The 24,388-nt window shown below is 37.0% G+C and overlaps 2 protein-coding genes across 2 annotated transcripts; both read right to left on the reverse strand.

The window, feature by feature from the left end:
* Positions 1-1,173: 1,173 nt before the first annotated feature.
* e2f3 (E2F transcription factor 3) lies at positions 1,174-17,786 on the reverse strand. The gene is made up of 7 exons (XM_056272699.1): positions 17,274-17,786; positions 15,287-15,389; positions 14,935-15,154; positions 14,643-14,814; positions 13,414-13,524; positions 2,580-2,718; positions 1,174-2,480 (listed from the first exon to the last, which is right to left on the reverse strand). The coding sequence occupies exons 1-7, from the start codon at positions 17,535-17,537 to the stop codon at positions 2,206-2,208; spliced, it is 1,284 nt and encodes a 427-aa protein (XP_056128674.1). The 5' UTR covers positions 17,538-17,786; the 3' UTR covers positions 1,174-2,205.
* An 898-nt stretch (positions 17,787-18,684) lies between these two features.
* Positions 18,685-24,382, reverse strand: srfbp1 (serum response factor binding protein 1). Its single transcript, XM_056272697.1, has 3 exons — positions 24,227-24,382; positions 21,869-22,539; positions 18,685-20,592 (listed from the first exon to the last, which is right to left on the reverse strand). The coding sequence occupies exons 2-3, from the start codon at positions 22,517-22,519 to the stop codon at positions 18,832-18,834; spliced, it is 2,412 nt and encodes an 803-aa protein (XP_056128672.1). The 5' UTR covers positions 22,520-22,539; positions 24,227-24,382; the 3' UTR covers positions 18,685-18,831.
* Between the last annotated feature and the right edge of the window lie 6 nt (positions 24,383-24,388).

Genomic DNA, 24,388 nt, shown 5'->3' on the forward strand with positions numbered 1-24,388 from the left:
TTGACAGCACACTAAGGAAATTCCCCCCATTAACAAATCATTTCAAATGGACAATATTGCATCCATCATTACACAATTTGCATTTAAATTAAGCAGTGAGCTCAAAAGATAAGCTTATCCTATATGTATTTTAATATTTAATAAAAAATATTTATAAATTCCCCGGTGATTGAACTAACCTTTAATATGGGTCACTCGGCTTTTTCTCTGATGGACACTTTTCCATTTCAGTTGACACCAGAGATCTAATTTGAAATATGAGTTCAAATGATCAACATTGGGAAAATTAAAAAAGTGACAGTTTACCCTACTGACATATTACTGTCAATATTAAATGTCTTAGTCAACATCTTGTTCCCTTTTAGTAATTCATGACCTGAGAAGTTTCTCAGATGAACCAAAGAAATGACAAATATAAATAGATTTTTTGCAACATTCTTAAAGAAAAAATTGCATTGTGATGTTCTATAAACATATATTCAAACCAATTCTGAATGATCAAAGTTCAGCACAGAGTTAGGACAAGCAAAGACCAACAATTCTAAATAGGACAAGTTATATAAACTGATCATATTGCATAAAAGGCCTTAACATCATATGTATCCATGATCAACAGGACAGAATGTGCAGAAATTCATAACTTTATTAAAAACAATTTGCAAACAATTAATGCACAGTTTACAGTCCACATATAAAACTTCACATTTCACACATTGGCACATAAAACTGCCTCTAATAAAAAAAAAATAAAAAAAAAATTGAAAAATCAAACTGCACTGTAGGAATAGAATACATACTGGCAAAGTGATTAGTCATAATATTTTTCTATGCAATATGGCTGCATACATGACCAACATCCTCATTCCAATGCAGAACTAGTGAGCATTAGCACTAATTCAAATTTAATATGTACCATAATTTACTTTAACCACAGCAAAAAGAAAAAAGAAAAAAAAAGAACTGCATGAACAAGTTACTTCACATCTGAAGTATTACACAAATGAACTTTTCAACTAGAATAAAACTAAAGTAACAGAATGGTTATGTCTAATTTGCTGGACTGAAGGTATTTTTGGGGGGGCCTGGTATGGCTATAACAGCAGCCTATGTACAAGCCCATAATGTGGTTGCTTTAAAATAAAACCAAATGAACTTAATTTATAGGAGTGAACAAAGAAACATGATGGGAAATTAATGTGCACTACACAAAACGGCTGCTACTGAAAAACCTAAAATTCTCTGTGGGACAGTAAATGTTAGATAATCAAGTGGCGAGTTACGCCACAGATGTCCATGATGGCTTCATAAGACTCAAGTCTTCAGTGCAATTCAGATACTGAAATACATTCAACATGAAGGGGGACTGGATTAGGGTAATAATATCCAAAATTCAGTTTCCCATCTAGAGTTTAAAAATTAGCCAAAACTGCACAACTTGCAGAATCATTACATTGTTGTTTACACATGAATCACACCAAAAATGGAGGACAAGACATGTTCATTTCTTTGAACAAATCATTTGGTAACAAAATTGATAAGACGCTGTAGTTCAGGAAAACCGATTTCATTCTACATTTACCCAGACATCACTAGATCACCACACAAAGCACCCACTCCTTGATCTGTGCCCTGAGATACAGTACACTGGCATATAGCATAATAAGTGATAAAGCACCAAATGCACTTTGGATCATTCAATAAGGGAACAACTCGCTGATCTTCTTTGATTTTAAGCTAGCCTACAATGCTGAGATGACTTTCCCAATGAAAGCAAGCAAGAGATTAACTCAAAAAAAAAAAAAAAAAAACGCCCATTAAGAGTAGAGAAATACTCTATTTTTGAGGAAATTGTGAACTTTCTGCATTATTCGCAGGGGCTGCCCATCACAAAAACCAGTATGACATTTACAGACCAATCACACAATTCATGCAATCCACCACACTAAAAATAACTTTAAAATGACATTATCAGGGTACAGAAACCCATCTGTACAGTAAGAGACAAGAGAAACCTTGGATCCTGAGGCAGTAAACCTAAAGAAGATCCATGCGTAAACTGTGAATGTCAAATGCGACGAGGAAATTCAGTCTGTAGTTCATCCCCAGATTTACGCCCATCAATCTTGTCAATCTAGATTTCATTCAGGAACTAAGCACCACCGGTCAACTAACTTGAAATCAGGTCCGGCTGGCTTCCGGGATCGCTCATATCCTAAGCAGGTCATCCAATGCTAGCGTGTCCAGGTCGCAGGAGTCGAACAGATCGCTTATACCCTGCTCATCACCCAAGCTCAGCATGTATTCGTCATTGAGGAGAGCAGGAGACAGCGGCACGAAGGGGATGGACTCCTCTGGCTGTTGGAGAATGGAGGACAAGGAGGAACTGAGTGGTGACATGGGGGCACTTCCAGCCAAGGACCCAAAACCATTGACGCTACCGTTCATCTTCACACCATCAGCCATTCCATCTGAAGCAGTTTCTGAAATGATATAGAATGGAAAATTACACTTGAAGGAAACTTTTTTTTTTTTTTTTGAAGGACCAGATGTTATTGTTGCTGTAAAAGTTGAGTTCTTGCCTTGGGAGACTTTGAGAAACGCAGGGTGATTTCCATTCACATCAAGGCCGTTGTGCAGCAGACTCCCAGAGTCGCCACCATCCGTACAGAGGAAAACATCAATGGGACCCTTGGAGCTACTCAGGTGGACCTGTAAACTCTAAACAGACATTGCAAAGAAATTTAAGTATAAAAGGAACATATAAATTAATTTAATGTGCTGCCTCTACTAGAACCAGAGTAACTTTAAATGGCTATTCACAAAATTATTTTTCAGAAATAGAAGATTAAGTTCATTAGCCTAAAAAAAACAAAGCCAAAAATAAAGTTAAATCATAACATTTATTCAATAACACTTTTGTTTAATTTGCATGAGGAATTTTTTATATCAACTTGACAAAAGTTTAATAACCTTTTATTTTAAAGTACTTTATACCAGTGATGGGTCATTCATGAACGGTCTATTCATTGCGTCCGTCACGTGACAGATGGACGAAAGACTCGGAAGGTAAATTAAATATTTATGTTCCCTGTAAATTATCTTTGGCTGCATTATGATTTCTTAGCCCCTTAAGTGTCACGGGCCCACCGGTGGGCCCAAATTCTTTACATTTTTAAAACAGTAATATCCTATACTAAACCTAAACTAATCTTGACAAACTATATATCATTTGAAAGCTTACAATCTCTAGTTTCCATATTTGGTGATTGATTTTCAAAATAAATTACAGAGGAGCCGTAATTTATCAATTTGCAACAATAATATTTTCATACTCTTAGACCTTTATTTTGAAATAGTGATGAACATGAAAAATCATGAAAGAAGGGTAGAAACCTCAGTTTGTTTTCATTCCAAGAGTTCAAAAGATAGCATCCATTCAATTATTAAAAAAAAAAGGTCTGAATTTTTTTTTTATATATAAAGAAAAAAATTATATGATGTGGCAGGAAGCTGAAACGCACATGCGTGTTCTTTTTATGTTTCTTAGAGGTTGAAATCATATCAAAATCTGCCAAACTTCTCATATTACTTCTGAATAGGATGTCTACTTCATAAATTGTATGAAAATTGTGGAAATAATGGTTCATATCACTCAAAACACATATGGAAATGGAGGCGCCCTTATATGGGCAGTGATGGAGTCTGGTTGTCATCTAGTGAAAAAGTTTGGTACTGCGCCCAAACAAAATCTTACTGAAAGCTCATTTTTTGAGATATCAACCTAAAATTTGAAACACAACTTGTTCAGATTTTTGGCTTTGATTTTTTTGCAGTTTTAGAGTCGCCCAGGTTTTGAAAATATATATTTTATATAAAATATGAATAATTAAAAATTTTACATTGTACATTTTCATAAACTCAAACTTCTATAACTTTTTTTCTGTTTCACTTTCTTAATTTATTTCACTTCTACAAGAATCTGCCAAATGTCTTTAAAACAAGACCAATCTTACGTCTATATTCCAAAGCATTCTTGAATTACAACCATTTAAGTTCGAAATGTGCATTTTCATGTATATTCAAAAAAAGGGGGGTGACACTTAAAGGGTTAATTCAAAAAATGATCAAGATTTTTTTAAACCACTCAAGGGAGACAGGACACAAACTCACTGCTGTCCCTAAGACCTAACACGGCTTTGGAAAATGCTACATTAAACATCACTGTTTGAGGGTCAAGGATTTCAACCCTCCCAAACCATTAAGACCAAGACCAAAAATTGCTGTTTCAGACAAAAAATTTCCAGTTGCTGAATATTTGGTGCATTACTCTAAATATTTTCCTCTCACGGGACTTTGTTAAAGTATACCCATCTAACAATTTGCTACATTAATAATTTGCTACATCATATTTACACTCACCAACCCGCCAAATGAATGTTCAAATCAACACGAACAACTCACTAGCCAATTAGGCGGGTTATGTTCGTTTTATCACTCTGAATGTCATCACAATGAGCCAATCCCCTATGAGGAGCCTCTAACACACTCTGGTACATTGACAGAGACAAGATGCCACTTTTTCATCTCGTTCTCACTTTTTTTTTTTTACAGTACAGACGTCTAAACACTCCCTTTAGCATATTTTACCGTTAAACATTCATTTTGGAGCGAGCTTAATTTAGAGTAAAATGAATGCTTTTTTTTTTTAAAGTCCGAATTTTACAATGGGTAAGATTTAGTTTGTGGCATTTGCACCAGGGTTTATTTGTTGCTTTTTTCACATTCCATCTGCCTCTTGTGACAGAAGAATGAACTAATGAATAGTCTAGTCAGAAGATGGTATTTGACAAGATGTGACTTCAATAATTTGGTTTTATTTCTGATATGTTTGTTAAAGGGATAGTTCACTTTGAAATTAATTTTTGGTATGTTTTAGCTTACCTCAAGGGCATCCAAGATGTAAAATGGTAAATGGACTGCATTTAGATAGCGCTTTCACAGACCCAATGGCCACCAAAGCGCTTTACAATTTTGCCTCACATTCACCCATTCACTCACTCATTCATTTTCATACACCTCGACCTCGACACTTGGTCAGGTGGAACAGGGGATTGAACCACCAACCTTCCGGTTTGTAGACAACCTACATGAACCACTGAGCCACTGCCGCCCCAGTGTAGGTGTCTTTGTTTCCGCAGTAGTTTCATTTGATATTTTTAGGTCAAACCGTTCTTGTCTGTCAGTCATATAATGCAGGTCTATATGGACACCACATCAAAGAGCATGCACAGAGAAGTCCAAATTAAACATGATTTAATGACTCGTAAATGCAAGCACACATTGATGGCCTAAGACACGAAACGAGCGGTTTGTGTGAGAAAACGAACAGTGTTTATATCGTTTTTACCTCTTGTAACCACAGCCACGTCCAAGTGATCTGAGGGCGCGGGCGCTTCGGTCTGCGCAAGCGCCGGAAGTGATCTCTCGCGCGTTTGCGAAAAAATTCAACGTTGTCTGTTGATATATCGAAATTGTCTTCCATTGCGATTTCCTGTATATCTAAATATGTTTAGATCTTCACAGTGAAAGGTAACACTTCCGAAATCTCTGTGTAAACAATGAGTGACGTACACGCGCGAGAGATCATTTCCGGTGCTTGCGCAGACCGAAGCGCCCGCGCCCTCAGATCACTTGGACGTGGCTGTGGTTACAAGAGGTAAAAACGATATAAATACTGTTCGTTTTCTCACACAAACCGCTCGTTTCGTGTCTTAGGCCATCAATGTGTACTTACATTTACGAGTCATTAAATCATGTTTAATTTGGACTTCTCTGTGCATGCTCTTTGAGGTGGTGACCATAGACCTGCATTACATGACTGACAGACAAGAACGGTTTGACCTAAAAATATCAAAATTGAAACTACTGCGGAAACAAAGACACCTACATCTTGGATGCCCTTGAGGTAAGCTAAAACATACCAAAAAGTAATTTCAAAGTGAACTATCCCTTTAAGGCTCGTAGATCTAAATGGCTGGTAACTTAATTTAGCAGCCAAAATTGGCTAGTGAGTAAAATTCAAACCCTAATTATTATACATTACTACTGTCACACTATCGCTCTATTAAAGTGAGGTTTTTTTTGTCAGATGTGTTGTATTGTCTGGTGAGCTGCAAGACAATAAAGTACATAAATGAACAAGTGGCTTTCAGTTTTGCTCTCGGAATTCAATTAACTTTTTTTGTTTGTTGATTTTTATTGCCACATCAGCAATCAACCTTTTTTTGTGTTATCCTGGTTGAAGGAAACATACAGCGTGAATCTGACTACCCAGTTTGTGAATAAACTACTCCAATGAGAAGGTTTTTAATGAATCTGTCAAAGTGACTCTTGAATGAGTTTTACTCATCTGTCATAAATAGCTCACTCACTCAATGAATCAGCTGGTTAGTGAATTCAAATCTTTCAAGTGCAAGTCATTAAAGTCATTGTCATCATACTATGAATTAGCAAATAACGTGGGAATTGAAGATTTGTTTTGTGGAGACATTTGTGTGGCCAAGCGTAAATGAAACCGTTTTAACAAATTGGATAGCTATCTGGGGCTGTATTCACAAATATTTTGAGGCTAAAAGTAGCTCCTAACTTGGCGATTTAGGAGAAACTCTTATGGGTGTGTCAGTCCTAATTTTAGGACTCCTAAATTTCCGCTCTGAGAGTATTTCACAAAGCATTTAAGAGCCAATACCAGCTCCTAAATCTGTGAAAAGTTAGTAGTAAAAAGGACTCCTAAGTGACTGAGACGAAAATCACAAACAATCCTAACGGCTGTTGCCGGCAATCCGCCTCAGCAATCCACCCAAAGACACTGTACACCGTTTAGGCAATAGGTATAGAGCCTTGGGTGCTGAGCATTTTCTTCATAAATGCAATAAATATATTGATTTATAGATTTCATAACAAAAGGTTCCTTTATGTATAGGCAATATGCATTGAATGTTGGAGAATAAAACATTGCAGTCAAGCGGACCTTTCTCTCTCCCACTTCGCTTCCTGTCATAAGAAAAAGGCAAAAATGGCAACAATACATCTTTAATAAATACATAAAAGAAAATAATGTCTGATTATCTGTGGCAGTTGTTTCACGAGTTCAACTTAGAAATGGAAAAAAAGATTGGATAGAGTAAAATAAACCTATTTGCCGTGCTGTCCGATGGGATCGAGGGCTCAAAGCTTGGAATTTAGCCCAAACCCAGAGTACTCCCCCGTATCCCCGGATGGGCCGAGAGTGAGGACTCAGGGGTGGTGGAGGGATGCAGAAAACTGTTGAGGTAACTAGGTAAGTCGGCTGTGTGTGCTGTATATATGCCTCCTCTTGAATTGATTAGATAATACTCCTCCAGAACTTTGTTTATAATTTGTCTCTTGAATTCATATAAGAGGCTGACAATTAGTTAAACATACTTGTTTTATTAGTGCCTACTTCATAAAATATTTTTGAATATGGCAACATTTTTATTTTAAAATCTTTAATTGAATCTGGCAACATGATGCCTCTTTCTACAATATTTCTATGATTGAATCACTGACAGAGACTCCTCCCCACTCACCTACTTAGTAAGCTTGTTGACATCATCCATAGCAATGAGGTCAACCCCACCCTTACTCTTAGCTTAAGACTTCTCTCTATTCCTTAGTAAAAGTTGGTCTCAGTAGCTTTGTGAATAGGTTATAAGAAAACTCTTACCTAAAAGCTTTTACTGCCATTTAGGAGAACTCTTAGTTGTAAGATACATTGATTTGTGAATACGGCCCCTGATCAGTAAAAACCCATTGTGACAAGTGTAAAGATGCCCTGTAACACGAGGCACAGATCCAATGTTAACACACATTTGATTTATTTGCCAATTGGTTACATTCACTAAAGACATAACCAAGTGTTAAACTCACCAAGACAGGTATTTTTGACATAATGTCGTGTATTTGGCCATTGAAGCGCAATAAGCCATGAAAGAACTGAATTAAGGATTGCATGCCAACTAAGAGGCAGGTCACAGTGTTTGTCAGTCAGTGCGAGATCCGCATTGAGCGTTTAAGTCTTTAACATCATGCACCTCCCAAAGAAACAAACCTGAAGAGACTTCCAACATTATAGACCAATGACAGTTTAACAATGTTTTTGCTCTGATGAGAAAACTGCTTTGAAACAATCTGTATTGTATAAAGCGCTATATAAATAAAGGTGATGACTAAAGGTGACTTTGTTTTTCAATTTAGCTTGAATTATTTCCAGGTGCCTTTATGATGTTGAACTTAAATTTGAAAAGACTTCAAACAGTATACTGACTAGATGTTCATATGATATGTAGTTAGACACATTAAGAGTTTTGTTGTAATAAGCTTGTTACGTCCCTGTGGTCTCGCGCATATGTGTTTTCTTTTGTTTCTCTTTCTTTATACTGTCTATCACATTCTTAGGCTTGCGTCACCACTCGTCCGCTGTTGGTTGAGAGAGATGTCAATCATCATCTACGTCGTGACGTCATCTTTCCTCCCGCAACCTATCAAGTTTACCACGCGAGTTTAAAAGAAAGCTGAGAAGAACGCATGTCAGCTTGTTTCTTTCTGTCGCTCTGCTTGTCGCTTTTGTGTTTGTTATTTTCTGTTACAGACATTGTCCTGTTGTTTTTTCTTTCGGCCATGACGGCGTGTTTTGAGGTTACCAAGAGAAATTCGGACAGGTAATATGTCACGTGACGTACACAAAGCAACACTTAGCAAACTCGATGTATACAAACACCAGGTAAGGAAGTGCACGCCACCCTTGGATGTTTTGTTATTAGTTAGAGCAGTTAGAGAGGGCGCTTTGCGCTGAAGAATTCTGTCTTTTCTTTTCTTTTTGTTATTAGTTAGTTAAGAGGTTGGGATTAGATAACCGGAGTTTGTTTTGTTCTTTTCTTTTATTTGGCTTCACTATTTATGTCCTTATTCTCTTGGGTTATTTACTTTAAACTCTCAATCTGTATATTTTGGTTTATTTTTCTTTGTGTCCACAATAAGTATTATCATTATTAGTATTATTATTATTATTGTTCATCTTTTGAATTAACATTTCACCAGTACAATAAACCATACTTTATTTTTTTCACAATACTTTGTTATGTGTCATCTCTTGCCATTTTAATTACACCATCTTCTGATCACGACCTCAATGTTGCCCCTTTAAAGACTTTGTGTCTAAGGGTGCGTAACAAAGCTATAGGGCTGTGCTCAGAATATCGATACAACGATATATCGTCATGAACTCCTGGCGATACGCGTATCGATACAGCAGCTGCCGTATCGATACTTTTGTGCTTTTGAATGTAGCCAATTCAGGGCTCCAATTTCGGCGCGGGATTGCGCATAATTTGAATAATTCCTGCAGCTCTCCCACTTATAATGCGGGACATTCCCGGAAACATTGATTCACTAGCATGTAGGTTGTATTAGTAAATGAATCCACAGACTATAAAATCAAATCAGTAATTTTAAAACTTTCTGTGAGACGCAATTTCACAAACAGCGTGAGTTCAATGCAGTGCTGCGTCTCTCTCTCTCGTCTCGGGCAAGCGTCCAGCGCTGCAGCCGGTGAAACTACACGGTCACGGTTAGGAGTCGGGACATGACGGAATATTCACTTGCATAATCGGGCCATCGTGACTAAAGTTACCATTTGCATGTCTTTAAGTTAGGGATGCACGATGATATCGGGACAACATCGGTATCGGCCGATAAAAGCTTAAAATGACCATCATCGGCATCGGCCGATATTAATATTTCTGCCGATGAGTCTTGCCGATAGGGTGGCGTGTTTCCTATGCGCACGTGACGACCGTGAACGAAGCATGAGCGCCAGCAACTTAAACTTCCAACTAGGGGTGTGCGTCTCACGGTTTTTGATCGTGGACGATTAAAATGTCTCCACGATCTGCTTTTGAAGAAAAATCATAGTATCGTGCATTCTATCAGTTCAATTCTGGCGCCTTCATCTCAACATACTGTACAACGCGACGTACATTCACATCACATGTAAACGCAGAGGTAGAGTTACACTCACGGGACACTGCAATTCACAAAAGTTCATTGTTTGCATGTGGGTCAAAGTCTTGCTAGGTAAACATGTCATTCACGTGCTGATGCGCTGTTCTAACCACCGCTTTTCTGAGCGCGTTACACCCGACGCTCACAGGAACTAAAGCCTGTCACAGCGCCTGCATACTGGACTAATCTTTCGAGTCTTATTGCGCTGATACTGTCAAATACACACAAGGTTTACATAAACAAAGTTGGTTATGTCTAAAGTGAAAGCAAATAGAGAAAATCTGCTTGTCAAATGCGTGTATATTAGACGCGTCGCGTTACTCGCGTGCAGTTCTTAAAGAGACAGTAATAATATTCTGCCGCTTGTCTTTAAAGAGATACTGCACCCAGAAATAAAAATTCTGTCTATCTAATGTTGTTTCAAACCTGGATTCATTTCTTTCTTGTGCTTAAATATACTATGGAAGTCACTGAAGTACAGCAACTGTTTGGTTAGCCACATTCTTCCAAATAACTTTTATAATTTCAACAGAAGAAAGAAACTTGAGAGAGTAAATGATGACAATTTAAATTTTTGGGAGAACTATCCCGTTAATGTTAATAAAACAACAAAACACAGAGGAAATCACTCACTGCTCTTGACTGAGAACATTAATAGAAGCTTTAATAGGCCTAAGCTTTTTTTGCACTTACAATGATCAAAAATACATATCAAAAATACATATATATCGGTATCGGGCAAAATTAGTTTGAAAATATCGGCATATCGAATATCGGCCAAAATCCTATATCGTGCATCCCTACTTTAAGTCTTACCAGTTGAAACATTCAAACGATTTTATACTATTCAGTACTTGCTCTGAGAGTTGGTTTTCTCTGCGTGCATAGACTAGAGTAAAGCCGCCTCACACACAGCTCGTGAGATTATATCGCTTTAACAGATTAAAACATGCAAAATGATGTAAAAAAATTCGTTCTTGGTAAGTATCCTCTAAACACAGTTGATTATGTCTTAAGCATAAAGGTTTTTAACAGAAACGGCAATTCCCCGGTTGTATGATGAAGTTAAGCAAGATATTCTGCTGTCACTCTCTTAACTCTGAGCATGTCAATCAATTGTTTCTTCTGTATAAAAATTTGAAAATGTAATCATTTAAAATTATTTCAACGTAGAAGAAATGACTTTGTTTGATGCACATTCTAACACTTAAGACCTGTTAAATCGGTGTTTAAAAGAGTTTGAGAAAACTAAGTTAAATTTAAGTTGTTACCGTTTTTGCTTTTATGGAATATTTTAAGTTTTGTTTAGTCATTGAGCAGTGTAGACATGCTTCAGTGTCACTATAATTGTCATTTCAGTTATTGAGGCAGACTTTAAAAGCAGAAGGAAGAGCCATTCTAAGCTTTTTTTATTTATTTAAGTCATTGTTTTTCAGTTATCACAACTGTTATAACACTGGTTATTCAATAAACAGATATTACTGTTACTTAACTCAGCTCAAAAGATGATCCATATCGTGATACATATCATATCGTGGCTTTAGTATCGTGATACGTATCGCATCGTGACATTGTTGGTGATACACAGCCCTACAAAGCTACATTTAAAAGAAGGTTTTTGAGTAGTTGTCTATAATATAAAAATACCATGTATGGCAGAACAGTTAGATTCCCAACCATAGTAGAAAACAGTCCTTGTTTCATGGAGTGAATAAGTCTTTAAACACTTCATCAGGGTTCCTGCACACTTTTGAAAGTCAAATTTAAGGCTTTTTAAGACCTTTTTAAGACCTTAAGAAATCAAAATTAATACCGTACATTAGGGCTGTGCAGTATTGACAAAAATATATCTTGATATTTTCAACGTTTTGTTGATGATAGTTAGATGATATTTTACTGATTGTGTTTTTGTGCTGGTGCCATGGCTGGTTTAGGTCTGTTGTTGACAGCTGACTCACGAAGATATTCATATTTTTCATATTCTATGCAGTGGTCAGTTCACAGCAGTGACAGAAATTAATATTTTAATTAAGGGGCAATATTTGCCACCTTAAATTGATTTTTTCAGGGGCATTTTCACCTATATATGGAAATTTTTTCTAAACTTATTTAGAGTTATGCATCACCTTTAATGTCAAATACTATCATTCAAATTAAATTATACAGTAATTATACAATAATACTTAATTATATAATAATCATACAATACCACTGTTACCAGTCAAATTAAATCATTCAATCAAAATCCATCTTTGCAGTGCAGAGGTGACAGAAGCGGCATCAGAAGTGGCATTAATATATTTACACTCCATTTACAACTGCATAAATAAAGCTATGAGATATATAGCCTATTTTTAAATCAATATTCAATATTTAAATATGAAATGATTTCTAATTTTAACATTTTATTTAAAGGGTACTTTAAATATGAAACCGCAGCGGCAAATCACTGTCTTAATAAGTGAGTTGAGGGAGTCATTCATTCAACCGATTCGTTCAAACGGCTGATTCATTCGGGAAAGAAGCAAGTGATTCGTTCAAAACGCGGATTTCAGTCAAGAAATCATCGCTGTGTTGCATTGAGACTCTGCTACGGTTTCATTTTGAAATTATAGTCGGCGAAATAAAGGGAAAACAAACAATATTGACAATATTGTGTCTAAAAAGTAACTCAATGTTAACTTATTGTTAATTTAACAGTTGTATAACATAAATATCACACTTGGAATCGTGCACGGGAAAACGGCACTCTTTCTGATGTGATATTCTAATATAAGAACATAATATGATATAAATATAAGACAAAAACTAATTTGGGGACGTAACAGTTACACTGCACACATCACGCAGTGAAAGCACGAGACAAATGCGATGTCAGCTCGCAGTGCCTAGTACATTGTTAAAACAATGATTACAATATCATAATAGACAATACACATCGCACACCATACGCACATAAAGAATGAACTTACAACTGAACTGACATTTACGACCTTTCTTCTCCTTCTCTCCTCTCGCGTGCAGGAGACAGTTATGCTGCCGCGACTCGCGAGTGACGCGAAATGTCACGTGAATTAGCAAATCCACAAAGATAGAATAATTTTTTTTTTTAAATACGTACGCTAATTGGATAGTTTTAATTTGGAAAGCTTTTAGATATGTCTAAGTCAAAGTGTCATCTAAAATTTAAGACCTTTCATAAGTAAAAATAAGACTTTATAAGACTTTTTATGGTCTTAAATTTTAAAAATCTAATTTAAGACTTTTTAAGACTTTTTAAGGATCCGCGGGAACCCTGTTCATGCATGAAACTAAAACAAAATTATTTACCTCCTTAGGGTCAGGCACTTCCAGCTTTGTTTCAGATGGTGCTTTGATCGCTATGACGGTTTGGTCTTTTAGGCTCTTTATTCTTCGGATGTCCTGATAGGTCACATAGGCATATGTGAGAAAGGTTAAGGACAAAACAAGCAAATACTAAGTCTCATTCATTCATGTTTATTTCCTGCTGTAACTAGTAGTAAAGAGCAGAGGTGATCAGTTCACGTGCCACCTGAACTGAGGTGGCTACAGCAATCCATCGTGCCACATTAAAGAGTGCCAAAAGAGCATTGTTTGAATTTTCCAATAAAAACGACAGAACTTGAAAGCTGACACTTTGTTTCAAATCAAAAGTAACAAAGCTGCAATTTACTGGATGGGAGGTGCACTACAGATAAGTTTTGTTCAACTGACAACAACAGACTAAAAGATTGAATCTTGCCATTTAAGAATTGATTTTGGTTTATCAACATTAAAATCTATTCAAATCGAGAAGACGATATTTTTAACCCAGCCCTACAACTAATGCCTGCTACAGACTGTGTGATTTCAGCAATCCTATACGATCATAACAAATCACACTGTACAACATGGATCTAATAAACTTGGGTACGACATGCATGTAGACTATACAATGATGACACCTATTGAACCGTAGGCTACGATGCAAGATAGTATAGAAGAATAAAATGTTATCAGCATGCGCTAGTGGTAAACAGAGCAAGATGAATCACACTTTAGCAATTGTGGTTACGTGCACTGCAAAAAAGGATGAGGAAGCGAAAGATGAGAATAAGGACGCGGCGGCCATGGCTGGGGAAAAGAGGCCGACTTGGCATGCCAATTTTAAGGTAAAGTAGTTTTTAGTTCTAGCACCACGTCACATTGATCAATATGCATTTCATGTTGCATTTTTATTGACTAGTCAGTAGACGTAGTTTGCATCAAACACACTATGTTCATGCTAAATTTATGAAACTGTCAGGAAATTATCGCAGGCTATCTTTTTGTCGCAAGACCGTCACAACGGCCGTCTTTGCATGTCTCTAACTGTACGATGTAGGACCACCGTTTAGGAGCCATGACCACAGAAATCGCCACAATGGGTCATCTTTCGTCTGGGACAGCCTAAAATCGTACAATGTGTACCAGGCTTAAGATTCCTACTCGGGCTCTCATTTTCTGGCCTTCAGTGATCATTACACACTTCAGACAGTACAGCTAACTGCTTGTGAAGGATATTTCTGACTGTGGATCTCCTCGGTCATCTGCTGGACGTTTCGTGTGCAGGTCTGAATGAGCTCATCCAGGCGTCTCTCCTCCTGAGTGAGCGCCAGCATCTCTCTGGCCAGGTTGTGACTCTGCATCGCTGGAGACGGAAGACCACCTTCTGACGGAAGACTGGAGCCGCTGAAAACACCAGAGCAGAAGTCAACGCTTAAAACACTTCAAATCCAAACAGGCTCAAATCTACTAAAACTTCCAAAACTATCAGTGTTAAAATATGAACCACAATTTCAAGTAACCCACAGCCATTGTATGTTGTTCTTAGACTTTTTCTTGATGAGGCGCACTCCCTCCAGCACGTTGGTGATGTCATACAGACGTCTCTTCTGGACGTTGAGCACAATGGCAGCTTTATTGAGATCCAGCACTCCATCGGAGGATTGCGCCAGAAGCTGACAGAACTTTTTAGTCAGAAAGCCTAAGGATGTGTCGTATCGAGTCTTTTCCGGTGGGGTTTTAGGAGCTGAAATGCAAGAGGTCATTCAATCATTCATAACTCTGCGGCAGAAGGAAGCAGGGCTGGTTGGTGATGTAATTAGATGGTATAATTTAATATTGGTGACTCTACACACTTATGACAGAATGAATTTAATACCTTTGGGGACCTTCAGTTTAAGGGCTCCTTTGCGACTCCGAAAGGTTTTAGCTGGCTCGCTGTATTGGTGGTCTGTGATGTCAAGCTCCAACCTCCTTTTAGCCTGTGTCAAGTATAAAAATAAAAAAAAACATGAACTCTTTTGGTCATGCGTTTGTGAATTTGTCAGGGTTATTAGACTTCATTATTTGAATAGTATAAGACTACTGTTATTACACTAAATTTGAATAGCATCCAAACTAATGTGCAGAATGCCGATACACAAACTTTTACTCCATTCAATGTGCTCAATCATCAATAGAAAATGTACGAGTACATCAAATCTAACACTTGTTTAGACAAGTTGGTAAAATTGGACAATAAATCTCAAAAACGGACCCAAAAATCTGTCAATATATTGTCGGTTACCATTAAAAGGTACATTTTTCAAGACTAACAGCTTGCGTGTCCCTAAAAGAGCATCTTCAGCAGACTGTACAGGCTCAGAATCATCTGAAAAGCAGCAGATATTGTTTTTTCATTTGCCTAGGCTAGTAATACCACTTCAAAATTCAACACACAGATAGTAGGGGAGAAATTAAAATGGCTGTCCTCCATTACCTAAGCCTTAAACTCAGTGACCACTGAGAAACTTAGAAAGGACCAATGACACTTTAGTTAATTATAGATGCAGTGAATATCTATTTATGCATTTTGCATGTTGCAGAAATACTGCTGTCATCACTACATGATAAACAGGAAATATATTTGATGTCATAGAAAGTGCACTTCTTAAGTGCTGCATAAATAATTGCATGCATTGCAACTTTAAACAAATAAAATACAAAAAAATGTTCCGTTAGAAATTAGTTTTAGCATAATCTGGTTTTGTTTGAATTAAGGTCCTACATAATTGGTAACATTAACTGACATGCATTAACATTAGAGATCCTAATAGCATGTTATTTAGCATCACAAATTTTATGATTAATAAGTACCATATAATTTTGATTTATTCTTGCATGGCGTTATTTTGTTAGGGCTGTTGACGTTCCTTCATTCATCCCAATTTATTTTTCCTTCCCATCTTTGATCACTTGTAGTTCACTTCAGTTTTGCATTTGTCGTTTTTAAATTCAAAACAATGTAGATTTGTTAAGTTTGAAAAAGTTGGAAATGTTGTATTGTTCCAGAAATCTATAAAACATTTATAAAACAAAAGTTTGATCTCTCAATAAGCCGTTTAGCTTTGGGTAACATGAACACCACCGACCTCACGTATGAAAAATTAATTTATAAACAAATGCCAGTCAGGAGTTTTTGTAGTATCACGATAAAAACAACAGTTAGCAAAGCATTCGGCCTAGCACAGAGTCCGCGAGCTCAGAGATGACTCCATCCCCCATCCTAAGACAACAAACCAGGGCCTAGACTTCACTATTTCAAGCTTTTGCGTGGAAAGCAGACTCTTATGAGACCATATCTACTCGATATTAAATTGCATATGGTCTATATCCGACCTATATAGAGGTATTCACAGCAGCAACCCTCGAGCTTTCGAATAAAACTTTAAAAGACGTGCAACTGGACAACCAATCGAGTTACAAATACTACAGTGACGTTACTGCTATTTTAAGTTAAAGAACAACATAATGCATTGCAACATCTCGTTTAACACGATTATAGTCGTATTGTCAATTACAGTTAAGTTATATCGTGACTACATTGCGGAAATGTGCATGTGTATGTTTGTGGTAAACCATCATCATGCGTCATTACGCATTTTTAGGGGACATTCAGTAAAGTTCTTAATTAGTTAAGTATCGTAAACGTGCTAATTAGTTCTGCACAATAAACCTGCCTACTCTCCGTATACTGAATGCACATAACGCAGATCTAGCAGTAGCCATGATGACAGCAGAAGTAGGCTAAGTGGACTTAGCCTAACGACTTAACATTTGCAGGATTGGATGTGTAACACTTTGACAGAATTAAAGCAGACATTTACCGGTGGTCGTCCTAGTGTGGGTCGCAGTCCTGTCCCATGTGTCGCTCCTTGTAGAGGAGTTGTGTACAAACTGTCAGCAGCAGAAGCCTCGGGCACACAGACATTATTAGTGGACGGCGGTGTGTTTATCTGTATACGGGCTGCTGCATTGGAATAAGCTCCACATCGTCGATCGGAAACCGCACTAAAAACACCGTGTTGTTCGCCTCTAACAACCCCTGTTAACATAATTTGTCCTGAGACCGAGGAACCCCCCTTTCTCATGATCCTCAGAAGCGCAGGTTCCCTTTGTCCCACTTGTGATTAGAGGCTCTTTTTCGATCAAATCCGAGCGAGTGGCTTTAAAATAATCATAAATGATGAAAGCGCACAGTCTTAGGAATGCATAGCTGTAATATGAGTGAGATTGCTAAATCCTAAAACACCCGATGTAAGCGATTAAAATGCGATGCAAACTCCCTCTCGCTAGAGCGAAAAATGGCTCCAGGAAGCGGACAATGAAGTAGGGGATGAGGTTTACGCGCGAAAGGTCCTCCCGCGAAACTCAGATTTCCCGGGAAATATTTGAAAGATATTTGCATATGCGCAGTCATTCGCCAGCTCCGTTCTGTTTCCCGCCCGTAAGTGCTGACGTGTAGGTATAGTGGAGCCAATGAAAACGCACAATGGCGTTTTTTTAAATACACCGGTTTGCCCTCTAGAAGGCGCTAGATATGCGACACTGGAAAAATGGAAAAACACATGGCTAAATGGTAACAGACAGATCTCGATATACATAAACATTAAACAAAAAATAGACGAACCCACAGAAGCTCATAAAAAAAGACCAGTCTTGTTATCTAGAACGATATATATATATATATATAAGTATGTTTTTATATAATACAATAAATTATAACTTATTTTTTAAAAAGAAAACTTATTTTATTTCAGTGTATAATACAGCATAAATTTCAATTTCTAGTACTCAAATAACTAAAATTGAAATAAAAAAAAATGAAAGAAAGAAAACTAAGTGACAAAACCACAACAAAATTACTAAAATTTAAATGGGACATTAAAATAAATACCACTACAAAAGAATAATAAATACTATAAAAGTATGTTAATGACACTAAACAACACTGAGAAGGACTTTATTTCAAGAATTTTATAATATGGGTTCCGTGCACAGTACAATTTGTGTGTACAGTTTAAGAAAACTAGCCTACGGAAAGACGTATTGCAACTTCTGAAATACAACAGGCAAAAGTTATCAAATTGACCATATTAAAAATTGTATGTTAACCAAACATATGCAATACCAATGAGGACTTGGAAATCTTTAAGTGTGCAATTGAAGAAAAAAAACCTTTTACAGTTTTATCTATGAAATAAATGGGATGCATCACAGGAAATTAATTCACACTGGCTTTTAACAGCGCTTCATTGTAAAGAAACAAATAACAATTGTGTTTTATCTCCGTGTTTTAATACAAATTCTCACTAAATATATTAATTAACAGGAAGAATTATAATCAAAACATGAAAGCACTAAATGAACTTTAGCAGACATTTCTTAATCATCATCATCAAATCGGATCTTTTTCCCTTGGAATGCTGTGATTTGTGCCTGCTGTTCTTTTCTTTTCCTGCTAGCCTCCCATGAGGGATGAAGGGACTGCTGGGGTGGATTTGACATGCTTCCAGGTGGACCTCTGGGATTCTGGTTCTGATACTGCTCGAACTGTGACCTTCCCCTCCCTGCCCCTGACGGTCCCGCTTGCCTTTGTCCAGGAACTTTAAAAGTCTGTCTGTTAGGTTTGAAAGGAACCATCCTCCTGTCAGCGCCATGGTCTTGGCCTTTATATTGAGATGTTTTCATCCTACTCTCAAGACCTTTCCTCTGGTTCTGGAATCGAGGAGGTATTGACCCGTCACTGTGAGACGGAGACCCATACTTTGCTTTCTGAGAGGAGACGGTGGATTTGGACAAAGTTGAGCAAAACACAGACTTGAATTTTTCGAGGTTTGTCTCGTGAGGTTTGCCGGTGGCCTCCTCGTCAGGTATTTGAAGCTCACTCTTTTTCTCCTCGACTTTACCTTGGTTACTTTTCCGTTTCTTGAATTTGTTCACTTTGCCCAGGAAAAAGTCGTCATCTTCGCTGTCTTCAGACTGAGACGATTGCTTACGGAAACGTTCTTCTGTGCTGTCATCAAAATATTCCTTCTCTTCCTCCTCATCTGATAAATCGCTCTCTTCATCTGCCTCAAGCCTCTTGGTCTCAGGTAGGTCTTGTTTCTTTTGTGACATTAAGTTGATCTTCATTTCTTTGTCTGCTTTATCAACGTTCTTTGGCGGCGTAGACTTTGTACTGCTTACAGTTGAAGACTTTTCAGGAGAACTTTGGACATTTGGAGCCGTGGCCTCTGCATTCTGTGATTTAACTTCGACCCCTCTGGAGTTTTCTGAAGGTGTTGTGATGATCTTGGATGGTGGTAATTCAAAAGCATCAGGGTCTTTACTCTCGGTTGGCTCTACAACACCAGACTTATGGATCTCAGTGGAAAAAGTCTTCAATGTTTCCTCTACTACTTTACTAACGTTCTTCGGCGGAGTAGACTTTGTACTGCTTACAGTTGAAGACTTTTCAGGAGAACTTTGGATATTTGGAGCCATGACCTCAATATTCTGAGAGTCAACTTCGACCCCTTTGGAGTTTTCTGAAGGTGTTGTGATGATCTTGGATGGTTGTAATTCAAAAGCATCAGGGTCTTTACTCTCGGTTGGCTCTATGACACCAGGCTTATTGATCTCAGTGGAAAAACTCTTTGATTTTTCCTCTACTACGTCACCATCCTCCTTGATGTCATCGTTGTCGTCATCCTCTGGTTCCTTATCTTCATTTTTGGACTGCAGCATGTCCCGTCTGTCCGTGTTTCTCTGCTCAGCTTTCGCAGCCTTAGCTCTTTCTTCTTCGATGGCTTCTTTGACCTTCTGGAGCTTGTTGACGAAGCGGGAATGTGTGATGATGCGTGCGACGGCTCTGTCCAGTGGGCTTGCCTGAGGGTCCTGTAAAATCTTCTCAAGCTCAGCGTTCTCCTGAAGTGCCGTCATGGTCACCTGATCTGGTTTAAGACTCCGTAAAGCCTGGATTTCTTTCAGGATTCCGGCTGCTCTCTCTTGGCTTTCCTTCTCCTCGGTTTCCTGACCCTTCTTCTTCTTCTTCAGAGCAGCCACTTGCTCTGCCATTTTACTGATGATCAGCACCCTCGTCCTCTTCACTTCCTTCCTCATCCTGATCACCTCCATTGGGACGGCCACTGTTTCAGATGAGTCCTGTAAGAGGCATTTTATTTTCAGAATAATCTTCATGTAAAGAGTTCTTTAGAGTAATGATGTTTACTGTAAGAGTCTAAATCTTGAATAAAAGCATGACGTTCAAAGGAATAGTTTATCTAAAAAGGAATATTCTGTCATTATTTACTCATTTCCATTCCAAACCTATAAGCTATTGTTTTTCAGTGGAACACAAAATTGTATTTCTGAAGTATGTACATCAGTTTTGGGGTCACGGTTCATTACCATTTCAGTACAGTAGGGAGAATCCGTTCTGAAATTATTTATTTTATAAAGACAGCAGCTGCAAAACTTAGTATTGTAAAGGTAAACAGTGCATATATACAACAAGAATTTTAAGAAGCAAGAATGTTGAAACTCTCTTATGCTCACCGAGGCTGCATTAACATTTCAAATGACTGTTTTTCATTAGAATGTATTTTAGTTTTTAGCATCATTACTCCAGTCTTCAGTGTAACATGATCCTTCAGAAATCATTCTAATATGCTGATTTGCTGTTCAAGAAACATGTCTTATTATTATCAATGTTGAAATCAGTTGTGCTGTTTAATATGTTTGTGGAAACCATGATACATTTTTTCAGGATTTATTTGATGAATAGAAAGTTCAAAAGAACTGCATTTGAAATAGAAATCTTTTGTTACATTCTAAAAGTCCTTTTTAATTTAATGCATCCTTGCTGAATAAAATACCCCAAACTTTTGAACCATAGTGTATCTGGACTAAACCATTCTTAACTAGAAAAGCAAATCTGAACCATTATTTTTTAAGTTTCAATACTTATTTTAATAACAAATCCTATGTTTTTCCAAAAATCCAAGATTTCCTGTTTCATTATAAATAAGCAAAAATCTATGTTCAGGTTTACTTTACAATTTCAAACTTTCTGATTATTTTTTCTGACTTTGGGAATGTGGACATGGAAACACAAAGGAAGATATTTTGAAGGATGACGCTAACCAACAGTTAATGGACCCCATTGACTTCCATAGTATTATGGAAGTCAATGGGGTACATCAACTGTCTGGTTACCAACATTCTTCAAAATATCTTCCTTTGTGTTCAGCAGAAGAAAGAAATTCATACAGGTTTGGAACAACTTGAGGGTGAGTAAATGATGACAGAATTTTCATTTTTAAGTGAACTTTTCCTTTAAGTACCCTGTAGTTTTTTTTATAGCTTGATCAATTATTTTACCTGTACTGAATCTAATCTAAAAAAAAATTGAAGAAACACCTTTTAAAATTACACTAACCTCAACTGTTAATGTTTCTTCCTTCTGGCATGGATTGGTCTGTTCTTTTAATGTCTCCAGACTCATCTTCTGGCTCTCTTGTGAGGAACCATCAATCTCCTCTTGCTGTTCATCAGTGTTTTTGTCACCCTCCTCCTCTGTCAGTTTCTCATTATCATTGTTTGATTTCTCTGAACCAACATCCTCATCATCATCATCATCCGCTTGTGGCTGATCTTGCGACTTGACACTTTCTGCATTGTCTTTTCCTTGTTTTACTGCTTTTCTTGCATTTATTCTCTCATCTTTGAAAGCTTTGATGGCTGATTTTATGCTCTGAATTCTCTTGCTGAACTGTGGATGTGTGGCGATGCGGGCGGTGGCCCGCTCGGATAGGCTGGCCTCTTTATTCCGGCACACTTTGTCAAAGCTGATGTCCTTCTGTAAGGCGGCCTTGGTGACGCTGTCAGGCACAACAACTTTCAGCTCATGGATCTCCTCCCGAAGCCTCGCCGCTCGCCTGCGGAACTTCTCCACGTCTGCCTCATTTCCTTTCTTCTTCTCCAGGGCTGAGATCTGACGGGCGAGTTTCCGGATGAGGAGCACCTTCACCCTTTTAACCTCCGGCCTCATCTTGACCACCTCATTACTGAGGTTCAGTACCTCTGGCATCTTTATGTACTTTCTGAAAGCTGGAATGAGAAAAGCAACAGGTGGTGTAAGCATGCTAATGAAATGTGATTTTTGTTTTGATATGTTTTCACATCATGAAGTTATGTGATCTCAACATTAAAATTTTAGTCTTGGGTCGTTACTTGCTCACAGACATAAGGTCCTGGTGCACAGAAATACTACACTGTACAGGTCAAAAAGTATGGAAACATTACTATTTTTAATGTTTTTGAAAGAAGTCTCTTATGCTCATCAACATAAAGTCTGCATTTATTTGATCAAAAATACAGAAAAAAACAGTAATATTGTGAAATATTATTACGATTTAAAATAATGGTTTTCTATTTTAATATAGTTTAAAAAATAATTGATTTCTGTGATGCAAAGTTGAATTTTCATCAGCCATTACTCCAGTCTTCAGTGTAACATGATCATTCAGAAATCAATATGTGGATTTTGATACTCATAAGTTATTATCAATGTTGGAAACAGTAGTGCTGCTTAATATTTTGTTGGAACCTGTGATACCTTTCAGGTTTCATTGATGAATAAAAAGTTAAAAAGAAGAGCATTTATTCAAAATATATATCTTTTCTAACAATATAAATCTTTACTATCACTTTTTATCAAATTAACACATCCTTGCTGAATAAAAGTTTTAATTTCTTTCAAAAAAAGAATGAAAAAATATTACTGACCCCAAACTTTTAAACGGTAGTGTATTGTTACAAAAGATTTCTATTTTAAATAAATGCTGTCCTTTTTAAATTTTTATTCATCAAATAATCCTGAAAAAGTATCACAGGTTTTAAAAAATATTAAGCTGCAAAACTCTTTCCAACATTGATAATAAATCAGCATATTAGAATGATTTCTGAAGGATCATGTGCCACTAAAGACGATGAAAATTCAGCTTTGCGTCAGAAATAAATTATATTTTAAAGTATATTAAAATAGAAAACCATTATTTTAAATTGTAATAATATTTCCCAATATTACGTTTTTTTCTGTATTTTTGATCAAATAAATCCAGGCTTGATGAGCATAAGAGACTTCTTTCAAAAACATAAAAAATTGAGACACTATATGTATGTACTAGCAATTCAATAAATATGATTGAATTTACAAAATACAAATGTTGTAATACACAGTGGTAATACTGCATTAATGTTTATGTAGATTATCTAATACATTTTCTAAAAAAAAAAGGTCTGTATGTGTTAAACAAAAGAAAATAATGCTGAGTACATAATCTCATAAAAAATAATCACTTAAATGATTTAGCATCACAACAACAAAGCAGGTAAAAATCACATGGCCAACTAAAAGGTCTGTGTGCGTATGTTATGTTGTAATAATAACTGTACAACATTATTCAACGCAAATTCAATGTTGACATGATCAGATCCGTCAAACCAACACACCTCTGAGTGACTTACATGCTAAACAATCAACCCATCTTAATAAACATAGACATAACTTACCCATTACTTCTAATTGCAGCAAAACTTTTATTCAAATAATAATTTATTCTCGCGACATGTCCCAACAAATTCTTGTTTTTCAAGCATGGCTGAAGGCATGTGTTGGAGTGATCGAATGTGCTCTACTTATATACACAAGGTTTATATAATATGCCATCACTTTTACTTGAGAATTATTATGCAAACCTTCAAATCCATAGTTTATGTCAATATTAACACTTACCTCTACAAAATAATAGTTAAATTCAAGCAGAGGAGTTGACTGCTCAGGACAGCGCCATCTTGACTTGCGAACGTAGCGCACGACGTCGTTACGTCATGAGGCTTCCAGAATAAAAATGGGAGGGCCTCACGCAGAGTGTTTTTATTTATTTCTTTGTGACTG

The sequence above is a fragment of the Rhinichthys klamathensis genome, unplaced genomic scaffold (genome assembly GCF_029890125.1).
Source record: "Rhinichthys klamathensis goyatoka isolate OS25496 unplaced genomic scaffold, OSU_Roscu_1.1 h1tg000343l_1, whole genome shotgun sequence".
Lineage (NCBI taxonomy): Eukaryota > Metazoa > Chordata > Actinopteri > Cypriniformes > Leuciscidae > Rhinichthys > Rhinichthys klamathensis.